Here is a 27358-nt window from a genome sequence, read left to right as displayed (position 1 = left end):
GATTGTTTACGCACCTTACCGTGATGATGGTAACAGGAACGAGATTATGCGGTCGATGCGGAGGAGAAGGAGGCGTAGACGAAGTGCTGAGGTGCAAGGGGTCTTGCGAGAGAGGCGTAGCGCACAGGAATATCAGGAGCTTAAGAAAGAGTACAGTCGGCGGTGCAAGAAGGAAGCTCCTGAGGAGAAGAACTGCTCAAGATACTGCGAAAAATTTGAACAGTTTCTCAAGGAGACCAAACATAGTTATAAAGAGATAAAGCACAAATTGAGTGGACTGCTGAAGGAGTGCAAAGGTAAGCATGGTGGCGATCTGAAAGGTGATCTCAGTGACAGTTTTCCGAAGAGAAAGGAGAAAAAACTAAGTGATATGGATTCAGATGAAAGCTCTGGGAAAATAATGAAGAAGGATAAACCCAAACCAATAATGATTGATCAGGCAACAGACAGCACGACGATAAATGAGGATCAATTGACGACCATGATTACCAAGTTGGAAACAACTACTGCGGTTGGTAAGGATAGTGATGCCAGTGAAACTTCTGTGGTGAATGATAAAATTAATACTCAAACCACCGAAAAAGATACAAAAGTTGTACCAATAGTGCCACCTCTTGAAAAATCTACTATCAATCCGTTGGATCTTAATCTAGAGGAAGAAATGGAAAAATTCGCAGAAAATTTGGTAGATGAAACAACATGGAAAGTCTTTAAAACCGTTTCGACGAAAACGACTGAAGATTTGCAGACAACTACCGTCGCTGTAACAACTACGGAACAAACTAATAAAGATCCGACTTTGGATGATCTAATAAAATCATTAAATAAGACTTCAACAAACAGCTCACTACCGCAGCCTTTCAACGTCAACAGGCACAATCCTGTTGAAGACGACTGCGTGAAAGACTTGGATGACTTGTTGAAGAAAATTCCTGAGTTCAGATCAGATGAAGATGAGGAGCTTAAATGCAACGAGACCACAACTCAATCTTCTAGTGAAAAGCTGGTCGGTCAGCCAAAAATTAGTCATTTCAAAAAGCAAAACTTAAAATACAATCCAGACGAACATCGACCAAGAACTGTCGAGTGTATCAAAAATATAGACGATCTTCTGGCGGCGGTCGACATGGAGCATGGGGGTTGGAAGGAACCGAACAATTGTACAATTCCATCCTCAACCGTTGCTCCAAACCAACATCGTTCAGCCTTACCGGATACATCCGTGGATGATCTTTATGAAGAGTATGGTCGGCCTCCACCACCATTCCACGAAGAACAGTTCGATCAATCTACTCTTCCAGTGGAAATTCACGACTTCATCATGGGAAGATCACGTAACCGTGGGCAGTTCAATCACGACGTGCCTTCAACAATCGATACACCAGAATTCAGAGCTACCAAGTACTCTTCACAGCCAACAGTTGCAGCCAGTGGTCCATTTTTGAACCTCTGTGATCAGCTTCGAAATCAGCAGCATGGAACACCCATCAAAACTCTGTCCAGCAATCAGCACCACTTCCAGGCTCAACAATACGGAGGCCTTGGACAGACTAGCATCCCGGTTACAGGAGAAACTCTCAAGGCAACATCTCAGGTTCTGGTTAACTCCGCGTACGGAGGCTTCACTCCGAACCACTTCTGCTTCTATCAGGTTCCGCCGACTTACGGAGCTATGCGACCGGTCTATGCTGGAGGACACAATTACCCAGCAGGTAAGTCACTCCCACTAGGCGAAGGGCCTACACCGGAACACTTGCTGAACGATCCCGTGATCGAAACTATCATCGAACCACGTGGTGACTTCCCCAAAGGTTCGTGCCAAAGCCACTTTGAGGAGGGAAATGCTCACTAAAGATTTGTTGTGCTCTTTTCAGGTCTAATGAATGTCCCACTCAACATCCAAAATCTTTCCGGAAAAAGAACAAGTGACGATCCGGATCTAGAAGGAGCTCAACTGGTGTGTAGCTTCGTGGGGCCATCATCCACGGAGAAACCTTTAGCTGGGAATGATTCGATGATGTTGCAATCATCACAGGAATTGTTTGTGGGTAGTACGAGGGCTCGTGGCCACCATCGGCACTGTCCTCGAGGCAAGGTTCCCTGTGCAGATGGCATTCAGTGTGTTCTGAGTTCACATTTGTGTGACTCGCGGGTGGACTGTTTCGATGGAAGTGACGAATCGCACTGCTCGTGTTTGTCACGGTTGGCGGGCAAACGGCGCTGTGATGGTTACGTAGACTGCCCTCTCGCGGAAGATGAGATGGGCTGCTTCGGATGTGACAAGTTCTCGTTCTCGTGTTTCAATACGTTTTTTGAGTATCAGGCTTCGCATCATTCCGAGACAAGGTGCTTTACGTTGATCGAGAAGTGTGATGGCTTCAACAACTGCATGAATCGGAAGGACGAACAGGATTGTACGATGTTGGTACGAGACTTGAGAAGTCCCCTGGCGTTTGCGGTTGGCCATTCAGTGGGTGTCCTGCATCGGAACTACAAGGGTAAGTGGTATCCGGTTTGTCACAATCCGTTGAATCTGGCACGAGAGGCTTGTGAAGCAGAACTTGGACCAGCGGATCGCGATCCGGTGATTCTGCAGCACCATGGAGATCTACCGGGACCATTCATTCAACCAAGTCCACGAAGTCATCACGTGTTCCAACCGGAGTTCACCGATACCTGTAACGGGTTGATAAACTATGTTAAGTGTCCGGCACCGAAGTGTGGATCCAGCAAGCAGAACGAGATGGAAAATCTTCGTATTAAAATCCGTGGAAAGAGAAATGCTACAGAGTTAGTGCAGATCGTTGGCGGAACGAAAGCTGAACCGGCTGCTTACCCATTCATTGTGGGAATCTTCAGAGACGGGAAATTCCATTGCGGTGGTAGCATCTTCAATGAACATTGGGTAGGTTCGATATCAGAAATGTTATTTTCAACTGCATTATTGTCAACTTCGAATTACTTCCCAGATCGTAACGGCAGCTCACTGTTGTGACAACTTCCCAAGGCACCATTACGAGCTGCGAGCGGGTCTTCTCCGTAGACGTAGCTTCTCTCCTCAGGTGCAGGTTTCAACGGTAACTCATGTGTTCATACACCGAGGATACAGCGCGCAAAAGATGATCAACGACATCAGTCTGATGCATTCGGACAGACCATTCCAGTACAACCGATGGGTAAGGCCGATCTGTCTACCCGACCGACACATGACTACCAACGATCGGGATTGGATTTGGGGTCCGAAACCGGGAACGATGTGTACGGCTGTTGGTTGGGGAGCACTCAGAGAGCATGGTGGATCACGTACGTCCCGCGCAAGCTTAAATGTTTCAAATATATCTCATAGATGATTTTCCTTTTTAGCTGATCATTTGATGCAGGTTACGGTCCCAATTCTACCGTTCTGCAAACATAAAAATGATCGCGATGGACTCGCTATTTGTGCTGCCGAAATGAGTGGAGGTCACGACGCCTGTCAAGGTGACTCGGGAGGTCCATTTGCCTGCATTAGTGTCTCCAGTCCACATGAGTGGTATCTGGCGGGAGTGGTAAGCCATGGAGAGGGCTGCGCTAGACCAAACGAGCCTGGCGTCTATACGAGAGTTGCACTGTTCAACGACTGGATCCAAAGGAAAACTAGGGAAGTGCTTACTTCGTCCTCTACGCGTCAGGATTGTCCCGGCTTCCAGTGCTCAGTTGGGGTATCGTTCTGCATACCAAGGCAGAAGCGGTGCAACGGGAAGGTAGATTGTCTTGGCGGAGAAGATGAACTAAGCTGTTCGCTGGATCAACTGCTAGCTGAATCGATACAGGAAACAACCATAGCGACGACACCAAAGAATAGTACTGCGACAAGTTCAACAACTGCTGCAGCTACTACAGAAGCTGTCACTTCGAAGATCGATTTCCTCGCGGAGAATTCTGAAGCATCGGATCCTGCTACTACCGTGACGGAAGCATCAAGCACTGAAACTGCTACTATTGAAACAATGTCGGCAACTTTAGAGACAGTATCTGCGAAAGATTTGAGTGATGATATTGCTCAAATATCCACTGCGGCAACTACAGTAGAACCGAATACTACCTTAGATATGACTGTCAGCAGCTCAACGCAAAGTGTTTCAACTTCTCCGGAAAAAGTTGAAGAATCAACAATGGATGAAAGCACGTCATCCACAACTGAAACAAGCTTCACACATCCAACAACGATGAACTCCGAAACTACAACTAACAATGCAACCACTCTCATTTCGGAAACTACCTTGCCATCTCTGTCAACAAAAGAAGACAACGCTACTTCAGTGGACTACAGTGCCACGATATCTACTGATCAAACAACACATACACCTTGCACAACATCCCCTGCCGCTGATTCCTTAGACGACTCATCTTCTGCTCATTCCTCACCGGCAAACGATTCAGAACCCAGCACAGAAAGTAGCGTACATGCAACGACAGAATTCACCACGACAGTTATAGAACTGACCTCGGTAGAATCTACTACCAATATCGAAGCAACATCCTTAGCGGATCCCTCAAATGCGTCAATCACAACGCTACCCTCCGATTTGGTCGAAGAAACTTCATCCTCGTCAACAACCCCGACCACTCCAGACTCTACCTCATCAACTCAACCTGATTCCTCCCACAGCAGCACCTCAAGCGCTCCTTGGATGCAGATTAACGAAGCTATCGCAAATTTGAAACCTCGTCCACCTAGTTTGGATCGCGATATGGAGATGCGTCAACTGGAATTGGGCGACAGCGTCGCAGCGACTCGAACAGACAACGCTACGTCGACAACTATCTCTACAGCTTCCAGTGGTACAACCGATTTCACCAGTTCTACACCGATGTCAACCACCACGGTGGAAAGTTCCAGCACGACCCACGGCGATCTGGAACACAGCGAAACTCAAATCGAGCCCGTTGAAGCCGAAGCGACCAATGCTTCTGTGGAGGAGCATCCATTTTTGCGCGAAATTCACAATCTGGTGGAGGAGAAAACCCGTCGGTTGAACCAGTTCCGGTTGTCCATGCACTACCTGCACACATCGCTGAGGAACCAAACGCAGGACGCGAACGAAACTTCCTACCAATACCGGCGGTTCAAGTGTTCCAAGTGAGTGGAACCTCCCTAGCTCGTCGTTCGACTCAGGTTACTGTATTGTTGCGACTCCCCTTTTCAGAATCCGACAATCGATCAACGTTGCGCACCATTGCGATCGGATCATCGACTGCGAAGACGGTACGGACGAATTGCGGTGCACGTGTCGCGACTACCTGAAGGATAAGTACGACTTCCTGATCTGTGACGGCAAAACGGATTGTTTGGATTTGACCGATGAAGCAGATTGCTGTAAGATTGAACAAATGAGTTAAACGCCTGAATGTCGCATGTTAATGTATTTTGGTTTTGATAGTTTCTTGCACGGCTGGACAGTATCCTTGCCGAATGAGCAAAGTCTGCATCGACGAGAAGAAGCTGTGCGATGCGGTTCCGGATTGTCCTCTGCATGAAGATGAGCTGGATTGTCGTAAGTTACTATTGGCCCATTTTCATGGAGCTTTAATATACTTAAACCTCTTCTTACGACAGTAAGTTTGGCGATAATTTGTTTATTATAATTTTAATGACAGCCTGGCTGTCTCAAAACACACCCAAGCTGTTCCCATAGGGGACGTTAGCTACAAGGAAGGACGTTTCAAGTAATACTGTTTCATATGATATGCCCTCTTTAACATCTAATCCAATTTCTCTCGCCGTTCCCTTACGGTACCTATCCAACTAGTATTCATTGCTTTCTACCTGGGAGGGAGGCACCGATACTACACACAAAATATAGAACAACGTTTGTTTGAACTGCAAGATAACTCCAGCTTGCCAACAACAATCAAGGCAGGCTTGGGGAAAACCGCTAGTTTTCTTTTGTTGTGTACTTTCGATCTTTCCTGACAAACATGGAAAAAGGGCCACAGTTTTCTATGCAATAAATATTAATTTTCATTGGAAAAAGTAAAACGATGCGTTTTCCAATGCTTTATATTCAATCAGTTGAAAGGTGCTCACGTGACATTACTTGCATTATGTGCATGAATTGATTTTCGTTCAATTTTTGTCACTTTTGATGAAATGCGAAAATGTGTTTTAATCAGTTACGCGCTTTTTCCATGTTAGTCCAATGTTTGAGATCTGGGCTCACAGTGACAGTTCGTGACAGTGGAATCCCGGCTCACTATGACGTACAGAAATTTTGTATTGGTTTCTCCCTCCCAGCTTTCTACCTATCCATCTAGTTAGTATTCATTGCTTTCTTCTCCATGCTTCCTCTTACTTCTAGCAAAATAGACCGATATGCCGATAAACAAATTCAAAATATATATTGATGTTTAAACATTCAAACAGTTTTAAAATGTTAAAGTTATCAAAATTTCACATATGGCCAAATAGGGAGCCACTATGGCCATAGGTGGTACACTAGGGCGATTCAAAATTTAAAAATGTTTGAAAATCCAATCTCCCATATGTTCCTTACCATTCTTACCATAAAAATAGTGTTCTGTGAAATTTTCAGCTTTTTCGGTGGCGATTTAAAGGTGGTCCAAAGACAAAGTAGGTTTCTATGGAAATTACTATGGAGAAATTTTGAGAAATGTTTCAAACACGCTAGTACTGTAATGTAAGTTGGAACGTATCATCCCATATTGAAAAACTTATTCTTCAAGTCTTAATGAAGAATGTTGCTGAAGAAACAAATCCCTTTTGAGCAAATTTTGTTTGGGATTTTTGTACATGTTTGCAGGGCTATAATCCCATATTTAGCAAACTGATAACAAACAAACTCATGAATATCTTTTCTGCTATTTGTTGGATTGAATTAATCTCTTCAGCAAATTTCTTTATTATGGCTTGAAGAATGAGTTTTTACTATGGGATAATAAGTTTGTACTTACATTACATTACTAGCGGGTTTGGAACATATCTCAGAATTTCTCCATAGTAATTTACATACAAATCTACATTGTCTTTGGGCCACCTTTAAATCACCACCTAGAAAGCTGAAAATTTTACAGAACACTATTTTTATGGTAAGGATAGTAAGAAACATATGGGAGATTGGATTCTCAAACATTTTTAAATTTTGAACCGCCCTACTGGTACACTTTCCCTACTTTGAAACTTACGCGTATTCAATGTTTAGGTACCAATAAATATGTGATCAGAAAAATCTCATCAAAATCCATCCAAGGCGGCGTTGTCCTCCTTGTGCGTGCATGTTTTATCGCTACTATTTCTAAGTCTTTTTTTCACATCATTTATTTAACGTTACCACTTAACATAACTGTGGAGTTCAGAATCGTTGTTGGCAAGCGGGAGCCCCACGAAGAACCTTTCATTCCATTCTGACGTTACTATAGGAGTGAGGCGTCGAAGTTGTGCCATGCCTACTAGATCGTTTGATGTCCGATCCGATGCTACATTCTCGGAGTTCTTTCAACAGGCTTTTGATTATTAGCCATCATAATAGGGTTGGAAGACAAGATCTATGACAATGTTCATTCAGAACCACACATCCTCCCTCTTCTCAGGAAAAAAATTAAGTTTTCACATCGTTTTTGTCATCACGAAAGCTTCTAGGAATTCAGGGAATATCTTCTACATCGCTAAGAACTTCACTGATGTATACTGCTTCATATCTCTACAGTTCACTTGCACATGCGACTTTGAAACATGTTTTCGCTGTAGGATACCCACACAATCAGAACGGCGTTGAAATTATTGATCGGTTGAATGTCTTTCGATTCATTAGAAACGGCAAGCTAATTCTATGCAAAGACATTTCTAAAACGAACTAATTTTGGACAAAATATTACTATTAATGGACTGCCATATACGTGTTCTACAGAGTAGCATCACGTTTGACTTTCATCGTGTTATACATTCTATTCGCCGTACTTCCACGGAAATACTCACTCGGACTTGTTTGACTTTTGTTACTTGTTTTGATTTAACATACCTTGATCTATTTGAATGTAAATGGAAGTTACCACACATAATTGGGTTCACATATCTTGTTCTTTAGATACATTTTCGACCGCCAGTCGCAGATGCATGTGAGCATCACTTTTATTAGGAACCAATTTGCGACCACCAGTCGCGATAGCAAGTGTACACCACCATTGCTTAGAGCAAATATACGACCACCAGTCGCGCTAACAACATCAATAGCACTTGCTAGGAACAAATATGCGACCACCAGTCGCGCTAACAACATCAATAGCAGTTACTAAGAACAAGTATGCGACCACCAGTCGCGGTAGCAAGTGTACACCACCATTGCTAACAACAAATATACGATCACTAGTCGCGCTAACAACATCAATAATACTTGCTAGGAACAAGTATACGACCACCAGTCGCGGTAGCAAGTGTACACCACTATTGCTAGGAACAAGTATGCGACCACCAGTCGAGCTAACCACATCTATAACAGTTACTAAGAACAAGTATGCGACCACCAGTCGCGGTAGCAAGTGTACACCACCATTGCTTAGAACAAATATGCGACCACCAGTCGCGGTAAGGTATTTTTTTCCATATCACCCACTAGTCGCGTTAATAACCTTTTTTTTATTGCAACCATCAGTCGCTTAGGGTTTCTTATTATTTCAACTACCAATCTTATTGAGAACTTCTTTTTTTCCATGGCATCCACCAGTTGCATTAAGGACATATTTTTTTCTTCATTACGACCACCAGTCGCGTGAAGGATATTTTTGTGAAGACAATTTCTAGTTTTTTTTGTATGTATGGATTAATACATTCTAACTGCCACGGTGTAGTAGTAGTATTATTATTAACAGTCTTTTTTTATTTTTCTCAAAGCAATAGTCATATGATACATGATACTTAGGAGGCAAAAAAAGTACATTAAGCAATAATCAGTTCGATCTCACCGATTAATAATGCAACTTTCATAAAAATGCAACCAACCAGTCAGTTTTACATTCAAGCTTTTAGGCAAAAATAGCTGTATACGTAATGTACTGAAGCAAATATGAAAGACAATAGTCATTCACGCTCACCAACATTCAATTATCAATCGATTTATTTCATTTTACGGAAATATAAAGACAATTTACACCGTCTTCAGCCATAGGCTGCACAGACTGAACATAACTTACATTAGACAGCGGACACATGGAACGACCAGTGGACCAGTGAAGAATTTTTCGTTTGACGAAAAGTTTTCTCCGACTGGGGCGGGAATCGAACCCATACTCCGTAGCACAATACGCCTAAACGACTGACGACGCTAACCGCACGGCTACGAAGCCCACAATAAATCGAATATTTTTATTTTTAAATTGGTAAATAGAAATACATATATTAAGACAAGCAATGATAAAATCGACACACACAATTTAAGCGAAGTTCCATTATTATTTGTATAGGGGGAGATCCCCCAGTACCGGACACTCAAGCCACTAAATTCATAATTCGAAAAATATTGATTTTATGGTCTCGTGTTACTCATTTATGATAAATATTATCATTTTTCTAGTGTACAAAAATAAATTTGAAAGTAGAAATATGAATTTTGACATTGCGTTTTGATGATGTATTTTAGTACCAAATTGATCGATCTTGAAAGGTGGCACCCAATACCGGACACGATCTGGAAATGCCTCGGATTCTATAAATTTGAACATCATTGAATGTGTACACTATGGAAATAGTTTATAATTACCAATTCAATGCATTTGCAACATTTACAAGAATAATTTGAGTCTTTTTTAGTTTGCAAGATGCCTATCAAAAACCTCTTTCATGTATAATGAAAAATGGCACATTTACGATGTTGTTCTGAATGTTCATTCTTCTTAATTTTATTGCATGTTTGATACCATGATCGACGGAACCCATGAAAAATGAAAGTATTTTGAGACACTGATGCAATAATTACAAAGATTTCATATAACAAATCAAGCTGTCCGAAACTGAGGGACAGGAGGTGCTTAACCAAAATTGCAATTTGTCCATATTTACTTCAATTATGCTACAAAATACATTCATACTATCAAATTAGGATTATGTTCGATCATGCTTGCGGGATCCAAAGTATTTTTTCGTATTCAAAATAATTACTAAATAGGCTCAAAATTAAGAAAATACGTCAATTTTTTTAAGATTTCCAAACTTTCCTACTTTTTTAAAAAGGCATGCATATTTCAAGCATGTGTTTTTCTACGCAAACATTAGTCTACATAAGAGCTATCTTTTCTACTAATACACTATCTTGATTGGACTATGATTTCTCATTGTTTCGACTTTGTCCGGTATTGGGTGCTGTCCGGCACTGGGGGATCTTCCCCTATACAATTAGCAAAATTTTAAATGCTATCAAAATTTTCGAACGGGTTAAATTACTAACTTATCAAATTGATTTGCATAATTTTGCACGGAAATATCTAATCGACTCATGTGGAAAATATAGGTAGCTCTAAAATGTTCATCCCGTTAAACTCAATATTGTTTTCTATAATCTAATGCAGTAAAATATGTTCTGTTATTAGCAGGATGTTAACTTCATAGCTGAGAAGAATTTGGAATTTTGAAAATAAGCATAATTTTGAATTGATATAATTATTCTGATTCTGCTGAGCTGATGACCTTTGTCAATTGTGTGTGTGAGCAATAGAATCCATTGCGTCGGAGAGTGGCCATAGAATTGATCACAGCAAGCTGGTTGGCATCTCTGAATGATCTCACTACTGTCACTTGCTTACAAAATGCATTTATGCTGCCTCACTTGCGAACCGACACTTGCCTGGGTAAGTTGTATAAGCATCGCGTGAAGGGTGATTCCTTCTTGGTGATTATCCAAACTTCACATTGGCGATCCTACCAGTTTTCTACTAATTTGTAGAAAGATGCCTGGTTTTTTATTTCATATTTTATCAATGGGAGGAATCACCCTGCAGCGTTGCTAAAGTGGGAAAGTGAAAATCAAAAGTGCAGGCTGCAGCGTGGTGCGTGTCTAGTGGACACTACTGCCCCCTATTCAGATTCGTTTTACGCTCGTGGAAAAAAAAAGTGAATGCAGAAAAGAAAACTCTAGAAGGAGCATTGGTGTGCGAACACTTACAGCGTGTTGTTTGCCGAGGGAGAATATGAGCTTCGGCAATGTCCGCTGCTGTCGCTGAGGCAATGTCGCTTCTGGACAATTCGTCGATCTTGTTGTTTTGCCTAGCGCAAATGTCAGATCGAACGATATAGCGTGTTGTTTACCGTGGGGAAAGACGAGCCCCGGTAATGTCCGCTGTCGAGAACCGAAATTTTGACGATCTTGTTGTTTTGCTTGGTGCAAATGTCAGATCGGTCGCTTACAGCGTGTTGTTTGCCGAGGGAGAAGACGAGCCCCGGCAATGTCCGCTGCCGAGAAGCGACAATTAGTCGATCTTGTTGTTTTGCTAAGGACAAATGTCGATCGGACGATTATAGCGTGTTGTTGGCCGTAAGGACAGACGAGCCCCGGTAATTTCCGCTGTCGAAAACCAAAATGTTGACGATCTTGTTGTTTTGCTTGGTGCAAATGTCAGGTCGGACGATAATAGCGTTTCATTTAAAAACGGGAAAACGAATCCCGGTAATGTCCACTGTCGAGAACCGAAATTGCGATGATCTTGTTGTTTTGCTTGGTGAAAATTTCAGACCGTTGCCGTGGGGAAAGACGAGCCCCGGCAGTATCTGATGTCTGATAAAATTGAGAATTGTTGAGCACGATGTTTGTTCTAGGGTAAAAGACTCCGCATTGTCCGTCGTGAAAAACAGATTCTTAGAGCCTGTCATTTGACGTGTCAGATGAGACTTTCGGCAATTCAATTATTTTGTATTGTGCAAATTTCAGAATGAAAGTACAGAGCGTATTTTTTGCCGTAGAAGGAGAAACCCAACAAGTTGTATAACGACATGAAAGCATGATAATTGTTTTTTCTCTTTGAACAAATTGCCAAATACGTGTTGTTTGTCATGAGGTACATCATGGAAATGTACATTGAAGAAAAGTTGGAATATGCCGACAAATGATTAAAATTTAATTAATAATTTGAGAATGCTGGATGAGCAGCACTCATTGGTGGTAGTTGTTTCTATCATGAAAAGGAGTCATGGTTCATAGAAACCCAGAAATAGACGATAATAAACTCACGTGGATAAATTCTTCTCTAGCGCAAAAGTTACGTGGCATGGAGAACTGACCATCAAATATTTCTCGCAATGGATTGACATTTTTCATAAAAGCCAAACCGAAAAAGACGAGAGCATAAAAACTGTTCAATTTGTTGGACCTCGTAACGAGTGAGACTTGATATAAAATATCTGTATGACTGAAATAGCACGATTAATTGAAGTATTATTGCAATTGATGTAAATAACTTTTTATGAAAAGTTTTTTGAGGTGACTGCGGAATCATATGACAGTTCCTATCTTAAACGACGCTCTGACAAACTAAAAATAACAGCACAGTTTATGCCAAAAAAGCTTTCAGACCAATAATATCCATATTTAATAGAAAAATACAGAGATTTGTGTTCTCAAAATATGTAAGTAAAATAATTAATAAGAAGAGATTTTCCAAAACGAACAGTTTGCAGGGAATCTAACTATCCGAGATTTTGTGTGTCGTATGTCGTATAGGTGGATGAGATGAATGCTGCTATATAACATAAACAGTTTTGAAAGGCAATGAAGATGATCAAAAAAATGAATGACTTATGTTTTTCAATGTTCTTCAATTTTAAAATATGTTTTGAAAACTCTGTCCATTCACAATTTTTTTACTACATTTTCTTTGGAGCAGAGGGAGAATGTGAGCAATAGAATCCATTGCGTCGGAGAGTGGCCATAGAATTGATCACAGCAAGCTGGTTGGCATCTCTGAATGATCTCACTACTGTCACTTGCTTACAAAATGCATTCATGCTGCCTCACTTGCGAACCGACACTTGCCTGGGTAAGTTGTATAAGCATCGCGTGAAGGGTGATTCCTTCTTGGTGATTATCCAAACTTCACAGTGTGTACATCCGACTTCAAGCAACACTGCATAACTTCCTTCGGAAGGGAAGTGAAGCCGTTGGTCCCGAGATGAACTAGCCTAAAATTCTCGAAATAATGAAAAAAAAATCAAGCGGAACAAAATATGCTTTTCGAATGTACTCTTGCGCAACTCAAACTGTTAAGGAGATGCTGGATTGTATTATTTTCAACAAGAGCAAGCAATGTTGCTTCAACGTTTAGTGCAGCGGCTAACTATCTCACCTTGTCTCCTCAGTCAGCCATAGTTTTTTAACTGTTCTCAGAAAACATGTAAAAAAATTCTACTTACAGATGTATTCGTTTTATTTTCAATCTACCTATTCCAGACTGAAAATTCACTCCACAATCACTTTTCAAACACTGACTTTCATCCGCGGTGTCGGAAGACCAAACGATACAAACACATTTTTTCTGTGGAAACTCCCGCTTGCTAACAAATCCAGGCTCTCGAGGTACACGAAAATAAGTTTTAAATTCTGGTAGGATCGCCAAATGTGGAGTTCAGAATGGTTGTTGGCCTGCGGGAGCCCCACGAAGAACCTTTCATTCCATTCTGACGTTACTATAGGAGTGAGGCGTCGAAGTTGTGCCATGCCTACTAGATTGTTTGATGTCCGATCCGATGCTACATTCTCGGAGTTCTTTCAACAGGCTTTTGATTATCAGCCATCATAACAGGGTTGGAAGACAAGATCTAGGACAATGTTCATTCAGAACCACACAATAACCATCAAATATCGTTTTTTTTTTTAATTCTCGGAATCATCCGTCCGGGTGGCGTAGTAGCGTCGGCCGGAAAAAAAGCGCAGTATTGAAAAAAAATCACGTTGGTGCACAAATCTCGCGTTCAGTGTCATAAGGGCGTAACTGCAATGATCGATTTCTCTTCATCGATTTTCTCTTTAGTTTACAACACGAAACTCTATTGATACTAAACGCGATAAATCTTAATCAAACTAATTATAACCGGCCTAAGAATATCACACTAAACGCACCTGAAAGGATTGTTCACTGTTTAATATCGGCAGTTTTTCAATATTCACGTCCGGATTGAAATCTGGATGGCGTAGCACCAGCCAAATCATCGGCAACATTGCGTAAAACGAGAGCATAAGATTATAAAATGGCCCTAAAACAAAAAAGTTGTAAAAGCAGGGCACCTCCTAGAAATGTTACTTAGTTTAAGAAAAAACAGCTTTCTCAAAGTTTTAACTCAATTGGTTGTTCCATCAGCTGGCGCAATTCAGTTTTAAATTTATTGAAAAATGACTTTTTTCACTCTTTCGATCCTTGTGCGGGTTGATCGCGTTCAAATGAGCTCAGAATGACAAATGCACTAGTTAGTACCGTAATGAACATAATTGTAGAAGGTAGTATAAGGATCTCAGCTAATTTTCATTGCTATTTCACCGGTAAATAGTAAGGCTGTGATCAGGATTCACTTGTTTTGTAAGTAGAAACGCGCGCCATGTGCTGCAGCCTTCCCTATGACACCGACCCTATGACGCGGTCAAGGTGAAGATGAATCGAAGCCAATGTTCAAATTTTCAAGAGCACGGATCTGGAGAACGAACTGGAAACCTTATCGGTTGGTCACCAACAGCTAGTGCCCAATCGATTAGGTTTTCAGCTCAAACGGGTGTTTGGTTCTCCAGATCCGTACTCTTGAAAATTTGAACTTTGGCTTCGAGTCATCTTCACCTTAAGGCCCAAACGCAATGATAGCGAAACTGCAACGGAATGGATCACACCATCTCGACTGAGCTGTTAACAAATGAAAGTAAGCCAACACTAAGTCGACAAGCATGTTATGGTTCATGCTGACGACCGGCCCCGCTTTCTATTGCCGTTCCGCATGCGATGTTGAAAATTACATACAAAGCAGTGCACTATGGTCCAGAAAACTGTTTCAAGCGGAGAGAATCATTTTGAGCTTTAGAATGCAACATTAGACGAAAAGGGTTTTCCACAAAGTTGTTTGTATTAGTTAAGCCCTTTGTTTGGTGTTATTGAAAAGTATGGTGGACAACATTTGCACAGAAGTTGAGTTACTAACTTTCTTATTTGTAGAAATTATACATGCTTCAGTAAAGTTGTAGACCATTAAATTTCAAGCAACTTTGCCAAAAAGGTTTTTTGTCTCTCTTAAATTGACGGATTTAGAGCTTTTTTTCCTACGGTAACATAGAGTGGTCCGAACCTGAGAGAGAGGAGACAGCTCACTGACAGTTGGCTTGTTTTCTTGCCTTCTTTGACTTCTTTTTTAAATACTTGGCTTGTGCACAACGGTCAGATGAACTTATTTTGGTCAAAATCATATTCACTTCTTGTTGTTCACCATGAAAAAGGATACGAATATAAAAAATCAATTGCAGTTTTCCAAAACACAACTATATTTAGGATTTCAACTTTTTAAAATGTGAAATCATCGAAAACCACCAAGAAATTTTGATTACTTTTACTTGAATTTTGACGGTTTTTCACGCTTTGCCATTCGAATGTGCCGGTTTTCCAGTGACAGTTGGTGACAGGTTCCCGTGACTTTTCAGAGCTCGCAATCTAAGCCAGCTGTCTCCTCTCTCTCAGGTCCGAACAAAACTGGTATTCTAGCTCTAGCGTTTCCAATTCAAATATCTCATCAAAGTAGTCTATGAAACACTTTTAGAGTGAAGAAATTTACTATATTCTTCCATTCGGGAGTTATTGTTGTTTTTCCCACAAAAACATGCCTACTTTGATTGTGAATATCTCTGATTGGAGCAAACATAAAAAATGTCTTTTGACGGTATTAAAAATTGTATAATATATCAAAAAATTACAGATGCAAAAGAATTTCCATGATAATTCCAGCTTTGGTGAACATCGCCAAGGTCCAGATGTTGGGCTGTGAAAGCAACCGGACTAATAACGTGTCCACCAGAAGTACACCTCTTTGCAGGGGGGAAATCTAGTGGTCAAGTTCTACTCATACACCACTGGAACTGTACGTTTTACAGATAATAAGTTGAGCACCCTAAGTTAACAAAGACTTCCGTGAAGAACGGATCGACAAGCCACACAAGGTGGTCCCGTAAATGGTAATATTGATAATGCCACAATCAATAATAGACATATAAGTGCGCTTATTGATTGGGGAGCAATACATTATGTTCTCGGCAAAGAGCTCTTTTTCTTGCCCCAGATCGTGCTCTTGGAGATAAGTACCAGAGTTTGATAAAACTGTTGACAAGGTCACTTGTTCTTAGTAAAAATGGAGTTTTGCGGTGCATCCGAAGTGTTCTTGTAGAAGTGATTAAAACCTAAATCGGTCCAAGATCATTTGTACTAGATGAAAATAACTATAAAGCCTAAAAAAATATGCAAATCTACTATAAAACTTCCATAAATATAAATAAAACCAGTTGGAATTCAAATTGCCATGGTGCTTGGGATTGGACAAACTTTGCCGCAGACGACATCTTTTAGAATGTTCCGGACTAGATTTATCCACAGAACAAAGATTGTACTGAACAACTCTACCGAAGACACCAACCCTCCAAAACATTAGTATCTGGAAATATCATATGTTACAAAGTTTGCATTCTTAACCCTCAAGGCTCATGTAGTGCAAGTCAGTAAAAGCGCCCCTTCCGGCCAAGTTCTCAACTAAATGGATGATCCTCAACTCCTAAAGGTAGTTCGTACTGAGTACTTGAACTCCGCCGAAGACAGTACTGTGCTTTCTCTTAACGGATACAAAAATTTAACAACACCCCCCCAAATTGATGAAATCTCATAAACCCTGGTTCTCCTAAAACGCGGATTCCTATAACGTCCCCGACTATGTGTATAATAGGAGACCTAACTGTTCATTGCATTTGCTAGAACCAGAGACGGAAAAATACCGTTTCCCTACGCTTCCATTCTTTCATCATTATAGCACGTCTTTCCTAACGCCTGATATATAGGCAGTCTGCTAATGAAACAGCAAGCCTCTCTGCCATTAATGTACCACCCTTCCGCATAAACTGGTTCCCCTCATTATTCTGCATTCTGACGTGGCCATTGTTGCCTAAAACAATAGAAGATCACCAGCAGTTATACACTGAGGGTGTCTGTTAGTCCCAAGCAACCATCCGTGTAAGTGCAGCTGACCTGGCGATACTTGAGTAGCAACCATGGGCGACCAATCAAGCTCAAGCTCGTAGGGGGTAGTTTTTTAAATTTTACTAATACGTAAAATACCCTCCGGGTTTGAAGCTTGTTTAGATGGGTTTTATCATGCACTACTATCCCCCCGATCTAATTAGAGTTGTAGCAGTATACGATAAATAGACTCTCATGATGTTACAGAGAGCGTGCAGTGAGAAATTTTCTCAATTTTCTCAGGATTCAATCCCTGCACTAGCGGCTTCTGGTGGTCTCGATGCACAAAACAGAGTTTCATGCAACATGCTAAATTGATGATGCTAGTGTGGATTGGGCGATAGATTTGAAATAAATTTGTTCTAATTATTACGTTGTTGTCTGTGCTGCAAGTTTGCTTTGGATTTGATTTATATAACTAGCAGAAAATTTAAAATGTTGGGTGAAGTTGTTGATCGTAGCTTTTAATATTAACGTCTTGTTGTGTCTCGATGGGTAATGTACAATAAATGACAATCTAAGCCTGTGCTAACCTGATCAACTCTTTGCCTACGCCTGCTTAACCTAACAAACTGCTACATGAGTTTAATCAATTTAACTTGAGCAGTGTTGACAGCTCCCAATTGATATTGCCGTACATCAATCAGTGGAAGTTTATTCCAACCTTGCTGACCACTCCATTATTCTAATCTTACTGAAATGTTAATATTTTGTATTTTCCTCAATTCAACAGTGTTGCCAGCAACATTAACATTTATGCGTTGGTAGAATGTATAGCATGCAACACTTCCTTCGACTTCGGTGAACATTGAATATAGTTATCTTCAAAATTAAATAATAATTGCATAGAACACCCCCTATAATTGGCGAGCAGTGTTGCCATCTATAGCCGGAATATGAAAACTTGTATGGTCATTTTGGAAAGTGCTCAATTCTTGCTTCAACTTTTCCGAAAATCTCGAATATGAATTTCCACTCTAGACGTCGCATTTTCCAAAAACCTAATTATAACCTTAATTTTTTTACGACCCCCATATAACGGTCGTAAAATGAGGTTGATGTTGAGGTACTTTGAGATTGGAATAAATTAATAAATTGAAGAAAACTTTGCGGTGAGACTATAACACACGACCTCCTAGAGGACTCATGAACGCAGAAGCTACCTGAATTCGACTTCAACTCAATCACGGGACGCGGTCGCTACAAAAACGTGCAACGTCTAGAAAACGTTTAACCCTCTAATACCCAACCCCGCCTTTAGACGGGGTACACTTTGGAATTTTGTGTATTTTTTCGTAGCTTGGAAATCAAAATGATTTTATTTTTGGCTTAAACCTTAAGTCATAACACGCATATAAAAAAAGTTTTTATGACTTTTAAAACTTATTTGTATTTATGTATTTTTTTTTGGAAAAATCGTATTTTTATATAACCTACAAATGCATGGGGTTCATTTAACGTGTAATATAAAATCATACCGTTTATATTTTTCTACTATCAACCTATCACAGAAGAACAGATTGGTGGTATTACAATAATTTAAAACCTATTTTTCCGTTAATTACACGGAAAATAAAAATGTTTCCAGAAAAATATTAAAAATGTAATATTTTCAAAAGCACCGTAAAAACTTGAATTTTTATTATTACCAAAAATCAGTAACAAGAAGATGCTTCAAGAAAAAATAAAAAAAGATAGGGATGTTCAAAAATAAAAATTTCAAAAATCAAAAACCAAAATTCAAAGATTTGTGAATAAAAATAAATTATTGCCCAAAATGTGTTTAGAACGATTTTAGATGACTAAAAATAATATTTAGATCAAAAACAAAAATTTGGGTATTAGAGGGTTAACTTTTTCATAATTTTCGCTTCAATTTATCATTATTGCAAAGTATATTTTGGAAAATATACATCAGCAAATATGGACAACCGATAGTAATTCAGAAAGGGTCACTTAGGATTTTTTTTTTGATTTATTCCACGAGTGTGGAAGGTATTCGCAAAACTCAATTGTACCTAACTTGATATCCATGACATTTAACAGTATTGGTTAAAATTTTCTTTCGGCTGGTTAGCCGCAAATACGATAAATCATAATTATAGGCTGTTTAGACGTTCAAGAGGTTTTTATCTACACAATACTAACCTTCAAATTTACATGGTCAAAAACTATGACCGCTTTAATAAATTACAGCAAAATTCTTTCTACGCTCCAAATTCCAACTTACACTCCTGCCTGATGACGACTTACGAGAACCAATGTAATATGGGTATTTCTTGAACGGGACCGATGATAGATGCCGGAAATCGATGTCTGATGACATTTTTAAATTCAAGCGTGTGCTAGAATAAGAGCGTAAGTCGCATGATCGATTTCTCTTCATCGATCCTCTCTTCTGTGAATAAAGGTGACAAGCTGGAAGTTTGTCCGCAGTTTTTCTTCTCAGGACGCAAGATTGCATCGCTGCCAAGCGGTCTGAAGTGAAAAAATGCTGACAAACTTACATCTTGTCACCTTTATTCACAGAAGAGAGGATTGATGAAGAGAAATCGATCATGCGACTTACGCCCTTATTCTAGCACACGCTTGAGTTCGAGATGGCGATTTCCGGATTGTGAAAATCTACAGAACCCTTGCAATATGGGTATCTACGATCGATGAGTAGATGACGGACATTGAAGTCTGACGCCATTTTAGAATCCATATTGCATTGGGGTTGGGAAAAAAATCTGAAATTCATTCTACAGTAGCCAAACAAAGCCAATCGTAGTCAGCGAAGCCAGTGAAACTCACGCCTATTGCTGCTGTAGGTAAAAAGCCCTGAAAATCGTTGCTAAGGGCAACCCAAAATTACTGTAGAAACATGTTCTATTTCCCGCTGCATTTCCCGCATTTAGAGCCTTCAATGACACTAACGATTTGGAAAATTCATGCCCCCAACATAGGCTACTTGATGAGATTCACGTTTTTGAACTACTGTACTGGGAAACCCACGTGATTTTCGCGAAATTCAAGCCTACTACTATTACCATTCCCAGCGCTTAACTTAAGATATTTCTGGAAACCGGTAGTTGCTATTGTGGAATCCAATATGGCGCCAGGCATCGGTTTCCGGCATCTACTCATCGTTCCCGTTTGAAAAATACCCATAGTGATTTTCACAAATCGGAAGTCGCTATCTTGGATTCTAAAATGGTCTCAGATTTTGATTTCAGTCATCCCTATTGATATCCACGAGAAGAACCACGTATAAACCCCTCCTCTTCGCAAAACTTCTTGAGAACAATGGACAACTTTTTTATGCTACTAATTATTTTTATGCTCGAAATTCGCTCATAAGTAAAAAGGGAGGAGAAAGACTTTTGGTTGTACTTGGTTTTCTCATAGTGATTCCCATACAAACCGCGGAGTTTCAATTTTGATCCAAATCCCAAATTTTTGGAAAACACTCAGATTATGTATAGGATCGAATGAGAGGTTTGCAAAGTTTTTGTTCCATACCGCCCACTTCATGTTTTATTTGTTTTTCGGTTTCAGTTCTTTAGTGTGTGAACATGTGAAAATTGTATTTGTATGTTCCTGGAGTCGCAGTATTTGGATCCAGAGTATACTGGACGTTCGTTGACCGATGGACACGTACGGATTATGCAACAGACTGCAGCCGTTTGGTGAGTCCGTTCCTTTATAAAGAAACCCGCAGTTTTTTTTATATAGATTTCATTTTCGTGTTTTTTCTCTCGTTCATTCGGAGTGCGGAGACTTATCCGTATCAGTCGGTCGCTTGTCGCGGAATTGTTGTAAATGCTCAAAAGCTTTTTTTATTTTATTATTTTACGTTTTTTTTTCGGTGTGCATGTATCGATCCGTTGTGAACCTGAATGTGTTTTTTATTATCTATTAATATTTAACTAGTTTTTTTTTTTTTCAATCATGTTTGCAACAATTCGATGACCCTGCTGGGATCGATTCTGCTTTTTGCTGATAAACAAGCAGAAAATTATTACCATTCGACAAGAAAGAACATGCTTCATACTGTAAATAAAATATTTGTTCTCTTTTGTTGTAAATAAACTATTTGTTTCTCTTTTTCAAAAGATTAAATAAAAAACAATTAAACTACACATACTCAGGGTCCATCACTAGCTTTTCAGGCAAACCCTGACATCAACATTTCTTTCGCCTATCCCAAGTTACGGTAAAGATGGGCGTGGCTGGGAATAGCGATATCCATGGTTTTTGTATTTTTGATTACGATTGGATCAAGGCTCAATTCCTAGCCTTGTTCCTGAAGGCAGTTTAGATGAGATTATCAAAATAAAAACATGAATATCGCTAGTATCCTATCTATGAAGTATACCGTAACTACGCTAACGTTAACCGCCCACTCTTTAGGCCACTTTTTACAGCAAAGCAATACCAGAATAATGGAAAAATGTGACAAGCTTCAAGAATACATTATAAATAGCCACTAGATTTTCGATGTATCGGTCAAGGACACCGCCTATGCCCAATGTTGCCCCGCACGCCTACTACATGAACATATTTTTTTCATTTTTTCAATTTCAGTTGCCCTCACGGATGGTCACAAGGTCTACTTTGATGCGAACAACCTCTCGGAATTCAAATACGAAGGGCTGGTCACTAAGAACACTAACGGAACGTGGGATCTGATCTGTGGAGCGGAGATCAATAACAAATCTGTGGAATCGATTGGAAAAATCTGCTCTTTCTTGGGATTTGCGTAAGTATGCTTCTGCCATGAAATGTCGAACGAGTATTCAAAGTACAAGCTTTTCAGTGGGTACGAAAGCTACTATCAAACCGTCCTAACACCACTGGTGAACGAAACGGTGGATTTGGATCATCAGCCGCTGCTGATCATGTCGTATCGCAATATCTCATCGGAGCCAAACTGTAAGGCCCTCCATATAACCTGTGCGCCATTCATCAATGCTACTGAACATGAGATCAGTCACTTCGAGAACCAACATAAGGAACAACCAGTGCAAGTCAACATTCGTCCAACACATCCGATACAGAATATCACCTCTCTAACGCACATCACCTTCCAAGAAAACGCTCACATCGAGTTCATCGAGAACTTCGGCGATGACTACGATTGGCCATGGAACGCCGACATCTACCTGGAAGGAGTGTTCCTGTGCAGTGCGATCATCATCGAGGTCAACTGGATCGTGGTCGACAGTTCCTGCATGAGGATGATCAATCTGAAGAACGATTACCTCTCCGTAGTGGCCGGTGGAGCCAAGTCATATCTGAAGATCTCCGGACCATACGAACAGGTTGTTCGCGTGGATTGTTATCACTTTTTGCCCGAGGCACGCGTTGTGATGCTTCATTTGGCGAAAAACTTGACCTTCACCAGGCATGTTCTGCCGACATTCATTCCGGAAAAGTGCGTTGAACGGTATGATCTTGGGCTTTGTGGTAACTGAATTGATACTTTCAGGAACTATAACATTACGGATAACCAATGCCTCGCCGTTGGTCAGGACAAGTATGGAAGAACGCGTACGTTACGAGTCCACATGAACATGACGAATTGCGAACCAGAGGACCATATCTGTTATCAGCTAAATCCAGATAACGGCATATACCATGCAGATCACTGCTATACCGAAAGTATGATCGTCTGATTTACAAATTCAAACCTTATAAAACGCCTTTCTTTCAGATGCATCACGTACTGGAGTCGTCGTTTGTAAGTCTAAGGTCTCGGGATGGTATCCAGTGGGCTTCTATCAGAACAAGCACGGCCTTTGCGGGTTCAACGAAGTCGTCAAAATGATCTCCCTGAAGGAATTCTACACTGACATTCAACATGTTTTGAGCCATAAGAAATGTGACTACGAATTTCCTGAGCCGCTTTGCGATGGAGTGAGGTGTTGGCATGGGAAATGTATTGGCCATTCTTTGGTTTGTGATAACAAAATGGACTGCGACGACAACTTTGACGAGCGTCCCGAAGCGTGCAATGCCATAAACGATACGTCAACTGCCTGTCTACCGACGCAGTTCCGTTGCGGGAGCCATCAATGCGTTGATAAGAGCAAGTTCTGTGACGGGCGAAACGATTGCGGTGATTTGTCGGATGAGCCACACGAATGCTCTTGCTACACTTATCTCAAGTAAGTTTCTAGGATATTAGCTTATTCTGTAGATCAATTGCAAACCGATCGATTCTAGGGTAACCGATCCATCTAAGATATGCGATGGCGTTCGCAACTGTTGGGACAAATCTGATGAGAATCCACGACTGTGCAAGTGTGCAAAAACGAGCTTCAGATGCGGCGACAGCGAAGTTTGTATTCCTTACGATCACGTCTGCGACGACGAGATCGACTGCCCCGGAGAAGAAGACGAACGATACTGCTATGCTCTACAGCAGAATCCAGCGGAGACGTAAGTGCAAATATACATACCTCGCTGCCATTATGACCTATCAATACTTTTTTTTTCCTTCCAGCAACTACGGTGAAGTGATGCAACAAAGCTACGGCATCTGGCACTCAAAGTGCTTCCCTAAGGACGATAAATACGACGAGCAAACGATCAAGGAAATATGTCATCGCGTCGGATACCAACAGGTCCGGAAGGTCTACGGCAGAAAGGTGCTTCCGGAGTCACGTCTGAGAACTTCCAATCGGACACATGATCCCGTCGATAGGTTACGCGGCGCAGCAACCAAGGCAGTTGCGTTCAACAAATTCTTCAAAGTGAATATCAACGAAAAACAAGCGATCTTCATGAAACCCAGTAGGCCGTTGTACACTCTGGTCAACTGGGATGCCGAAGACGAGCAGAAGTGCGATCGGTTAGAGATCAACTGTGGAGATTAATTTTTGAAATAAATTATTTGTAAACCGCAATCGATCTAGTCGCCTTGTATGGAGCCATTCACTGCCATGGTAACCGTAGTTGGGATAGTTCACAAACCTCGCCGAAATGAATGATTGTGGGTTAATTGAGCACGATTACAGTTATTATACTTTTTTCGCTCTGCAAACAGTTTATAACGGCTATGGCAAATAGCCAGAGAGCACAGTGTTCAAGTGGCAAAAGGGTAGTAATGGTTATTGAAAGTTTTGTTTTTCTGATTTTGATTGCTGGAATAGTTTTGGTAATTATCTAAAATCAAACAATTTAATATAGATTAACACTTACGATCCGTAATTTTCATGCAACAATTGCAATGCAAACACTTTGTGCTGACAAGACAAGTTTTCATTAGTCTTTTTCAATCTCTACAGCCAGCATCAGCTGATTCAAACCCAGCATGTATGAAACTTCCAAGTGTGAAGGGACTAAATGGAAATAGCGTATGAATTTTAAAGTTTTTATGAAAGTTAACTTCCTATACATAAAACAATGTTTCATCAACTGTTTTAGTCTTGCTGTAATTTTCCGCCTCTGGCGGAACTGAAATCCATGGAAGAATGCTGGAGCGAGATTTCTTCTAAAAAAGAGCCTGAATTGGTTAAGTTATGTGTGAGTTTCAACTTTCAAACACCACCAATTGAATTCAAACCAGATATTTTCCCCATTCAATTCCCAGAAACCACTGCAATGCATGTTCAAACGATTCAAGGTGCTGACAGTGAATGGCACCCTGGACAAAGCTGCAGCCGAAAAGTATTTGGACAATCAGCTGAAAAATCAAACCGAATGGCTACGGATCACCAAGTCCATCCTGCTGGATCAGTGTTTGCCGATGGTGGAGAAAAACTACACCCAAATTGTGCAATTTTTCAAAACGAACAGAATGGACATCCCCGATCCGGGTCAATGCTCGCTCAAACCGATGCTGGTGAGCATCTGCTTCTCTGCGATTGCGTTTGCGGTAAACTATTCCTTGGGGTTTGTTTCAGCTTTGTTGGATAATTCTAATTTTTCCTTTCAGAAATGTCCAGTGTCGTCTTCAAGTCAAAGTACGTGAAGTCGGTTGTTGCGTTGTTTTACTAACAATTGATCATTTGACAAACCATCTATCTTCAATTTTAGGCCCCATCTGCAGTGAGTGGAAGAAATACTCAAACAATTGTACTGAGAACATGGAGGATATCTTACAAACGTTCAAACAGTTGGATAAAATGTCTTCTGCCGTTTAGATTGATGTGCTGTTTTGTCATTTTTCGATCCTATGAAAATCTGTGGCAACCTGCTAAAAAGTATGCAAAGAGTAGGATGGTTCATCATGTTAATATATTTGAGATTTCAGTTTTTTCAAGAAGCTTATTTTTCCAACCAAGTGTGTGCATACTGTGTATAAAAAGTGACTTCAACTATTTTTTTTGCAAAATTATTCAATGTGTTTAAATCATGTTAAAAAAGTATTTATATCTCTGGAGGGTGATCTCGAGCAATCAAAATAAATATTGAAATCATTTCAACTGCCAACATGTATCATACTGTACACCAAGATATACAATTTCAAATAAAATTTCTAGTTAAAACTATTCATGGTCGTTTAATACCTAATAAATAATAAGCTCTCGCCTAGGCATTGCACACACAGTATAAAATATTGTGTTAGAATGCATGTGCCCATTCGTCCAAAAAAAAAAGTGAGCTTTGCGAAAGAGGACCACATGATTGCGTTAACTTATGCATTCATGGATCCTCTGTCGTGGTGTATCGATAACGCGCCTTGCCAAGTTAATTGTAAGACGCGAGTTCGATTCTCACCAAGAAGACGTGTAACTATTCGCAAAATTCACTTCATTTCGTCCATTTAATCCAATTGCAAAGTATAAATAATGTTAAGTTTTTAAGTAGCTTTTTCGGGGAAGGTGAGTAGTTTTTGACCGGGTTTGATTTTTGGGACGTAACTTGCGTAGAATCAGCTAATTTTCAACTGGTTTGTTAAGGAGGCAATCAATGAATTGGCAGAATTCTTTTCCATGTTGGCGTTCAAAAGGAACTGTGAAAATTCGGCATGTTAAATTTTAGTGGGGAGTTGTTGATGTTGGAATTATATTATCATGCGCAACACCAAGTAGAGCGGTTCCACGCGAAATCGTCCATAAAATGCTGAAATCTGACATGTACCATTCCGATTTGGATGAAACTGCGCAGATGTATTATGTTTATGAGACGAAAATTATCTCATATAATTGGGGATCGTTTAGAATCGAGAGTAACTTCTGATAAGGGCGTATGTATTTTTGGCACCACCATTTAAAAAAAATTGTACCTCGGAAACCGTTTGTTATAGAGAAATAGTGTCTGAGGAGGGATGGTAGACAATCAAATAGGCTTTGTAAAAAAAATATACACTGAAAAAAAAATACTTTTATTTTCATGAAAAAATCGAAAAAACCTTAAAACACAAATTGCAAAAAATAGGTATCTTCGATTTTTTTCAAATTTTTTCTGTATAATTTCAATGTAAAACCAGATACGCAATCTAAAATAAAAAAGTTTTTCTAAGAGCAACTTTTGGTGCATTTCTGAAAATTCAATTTCTGGCCGTTATTTTAAATTGCACCATGTTGAAACTGCCCTTAAAACATGGGATATTAATGTGGAAAGAGATTAACGTAACATTGTTGATTGAGCATCTGGAATAATGTAAGAAATGGGCGTATTTTCTTAAGTTTTATGATATTAATATAATTCAATCCCAAATATCTTGAAGCGGTTACTTATAGGAAGATCATTGATATTAAAATTTTGAATTGCTTTTGGATAAAAAATCATATTGCAGCATCAAAACGCCTTTTCTATAACCAGAAATTGAATTTTCAAAAATACACCAAAAGTTGCCCTTAGAAAAAAAAAATATTTTCAATTGCACCATGTTGAAACTGCCCTTAAAACATGGGATATTAATGTGGAAAGAGATAAACGTAACATTGTTGGTGGAGCATCCGCAGTAACTTATGAAACGGGCGTATATTCTTAAGTTTTATGATATTAATATAATTGAATCCTGAATATCTAGAAAACGGCTAGTTTTAGGAAGATCATTGTTATTAGCATTTTGAATTGTTTTTGGGTGAAGAATCATATTAAAGCATCAAAACGTATTTTATACGGCCAGAAATTGAATTTTCAGAAATGCACCAAAAGTTGCTCTTAGAAAAACTTTTTTATTTTAGATTGCACC

General features: G+C 40.0%; 2 protein-coding genes across 2 annotated transcripts; both read left to right on the top strand.

Moving 5' to 3' along the window:
* Positions 1 to 1880: 1880 nt before the first annotated feature.
* Positions 1881 to 24119, top strand: LOC23687391 (serine protease nudel). Its single transcript, XM_011495306.2, has 11 exons — positions 1881 to 2905; positions 2970 to 3303; positions 3364 to 5122; positions 5190 to 5359; positions 5424 to 5537; positions 21796 to 21970; positions 22028 to 22645; positions 22700 to 22872; positions 22925 to 23378; positions 23437 to 23652; positions 23717 to 24119. Exons 1-11 carry the CDS (start codon positions 2015 to 2017, stop codon positions 24087 to 24089), a joined length of 5277 nt encoding a protein of 1758 aa, XP_011493608.2. The 5' UTR covers positions 1881 to 2014; the 3' UTR covers positions 24090 to 24119.
* A 186-nt stretch (positions 24120 to 24305) lies between these two features.
* LOC110675295 (general odorant-binding protein 66-like) lies at positions 24306 to 25677 on the top strand. The gene is made up of 6 exons (XM_021839798.1): positions 24306 to 24370; positions 24501 to 24569; positions 24640 to 24738; positions 24806 to 25090; positions 25151 to 25178; positions 25252 to 25677. The coding sequence occupies exons 1-6, from the start codon at positions 24320 to 24322 to the stop codon at positions 25356 to 25358; spliced, it is 639 nt and encodes a 212-aa protein (XP_021695490.1). The 5' UTR covers positions 24306 to 24319; the 3' UTR covers positions 25359 to 25677.
* The last annotated feature ends 1681 nt before the right edge of the window (positions 25678 to 27358 follow it).

The sequence above is a fragment of the Aedes aegypti genome, chromosome 2, assembly GCF_002204515.2.
Source record: "Aedes aegypti strain LVP_AGWG chromosome 2, AaegL5.0 Primary Assembly, whole genome shotgun sequence".
In the NCBI taxonomy this organism is placed as follows: domain Eukaryota; kingdom Metazoa; phylum Arthropoda; class Insecta; order Diptera; family Culicidae; genus Aedes; species Aedes aegypti.
This window is presented reverse-complemented; position numbering and strand designations above follow the sequence as displayed.

What these genes read in the sequence shown, in the direction of transcription:
- LOC110675295 (XM_021839798.1), top strand. Translation starts at nt 24,320, where the DNA reads ATGGTTATTGAAAGTTTTGTTTTTCTGATTTTGATTGCTGGAATAGTT. An exon ending in TGATTGCTGGAATAGTTTTG is followed by an intron (nt 24,371 to 24,500) that starts GTAATTATCTAA and finishes CAATCTCTACAG; the next exon opens with CCAGCATCAGCTGATTCAAA. An exon ending in CTGAATTGGTTAAGTTATGT is followed by an intron (nt 24,739 to 24,805) that starts GTGAGTTTCAAC and finishes TTCAATTCCCAG; the next exon opens with AAACCACTGCAATGCATGTT.
- LOC23687391 (XM_011495306.2), top strand. Translation starts at nt 2,015, where the DNA reads ATGATGTTGCAATCATCACAGGAATTGTTTGTGGGTAGTACGAGGGCT. An exon ending in AGATCACTGCTATACCGAAA is followed by an intron (nt 22,873 to 22,924) that starts GTATGATCGTCT and finishes CCTTTCTTTCAG; the next exon opens with ATGCATCACGTACTGGAGTC. An exon ending in CAGCAGAATCCAGCGGAGAC is followed by an intron (nt 23,653 to 23,716) that starts GTAAGTGCAAAT and finishes TTTTCCTTCCAG; the next exon opens with CAACTACGGTGAAGTGATGC.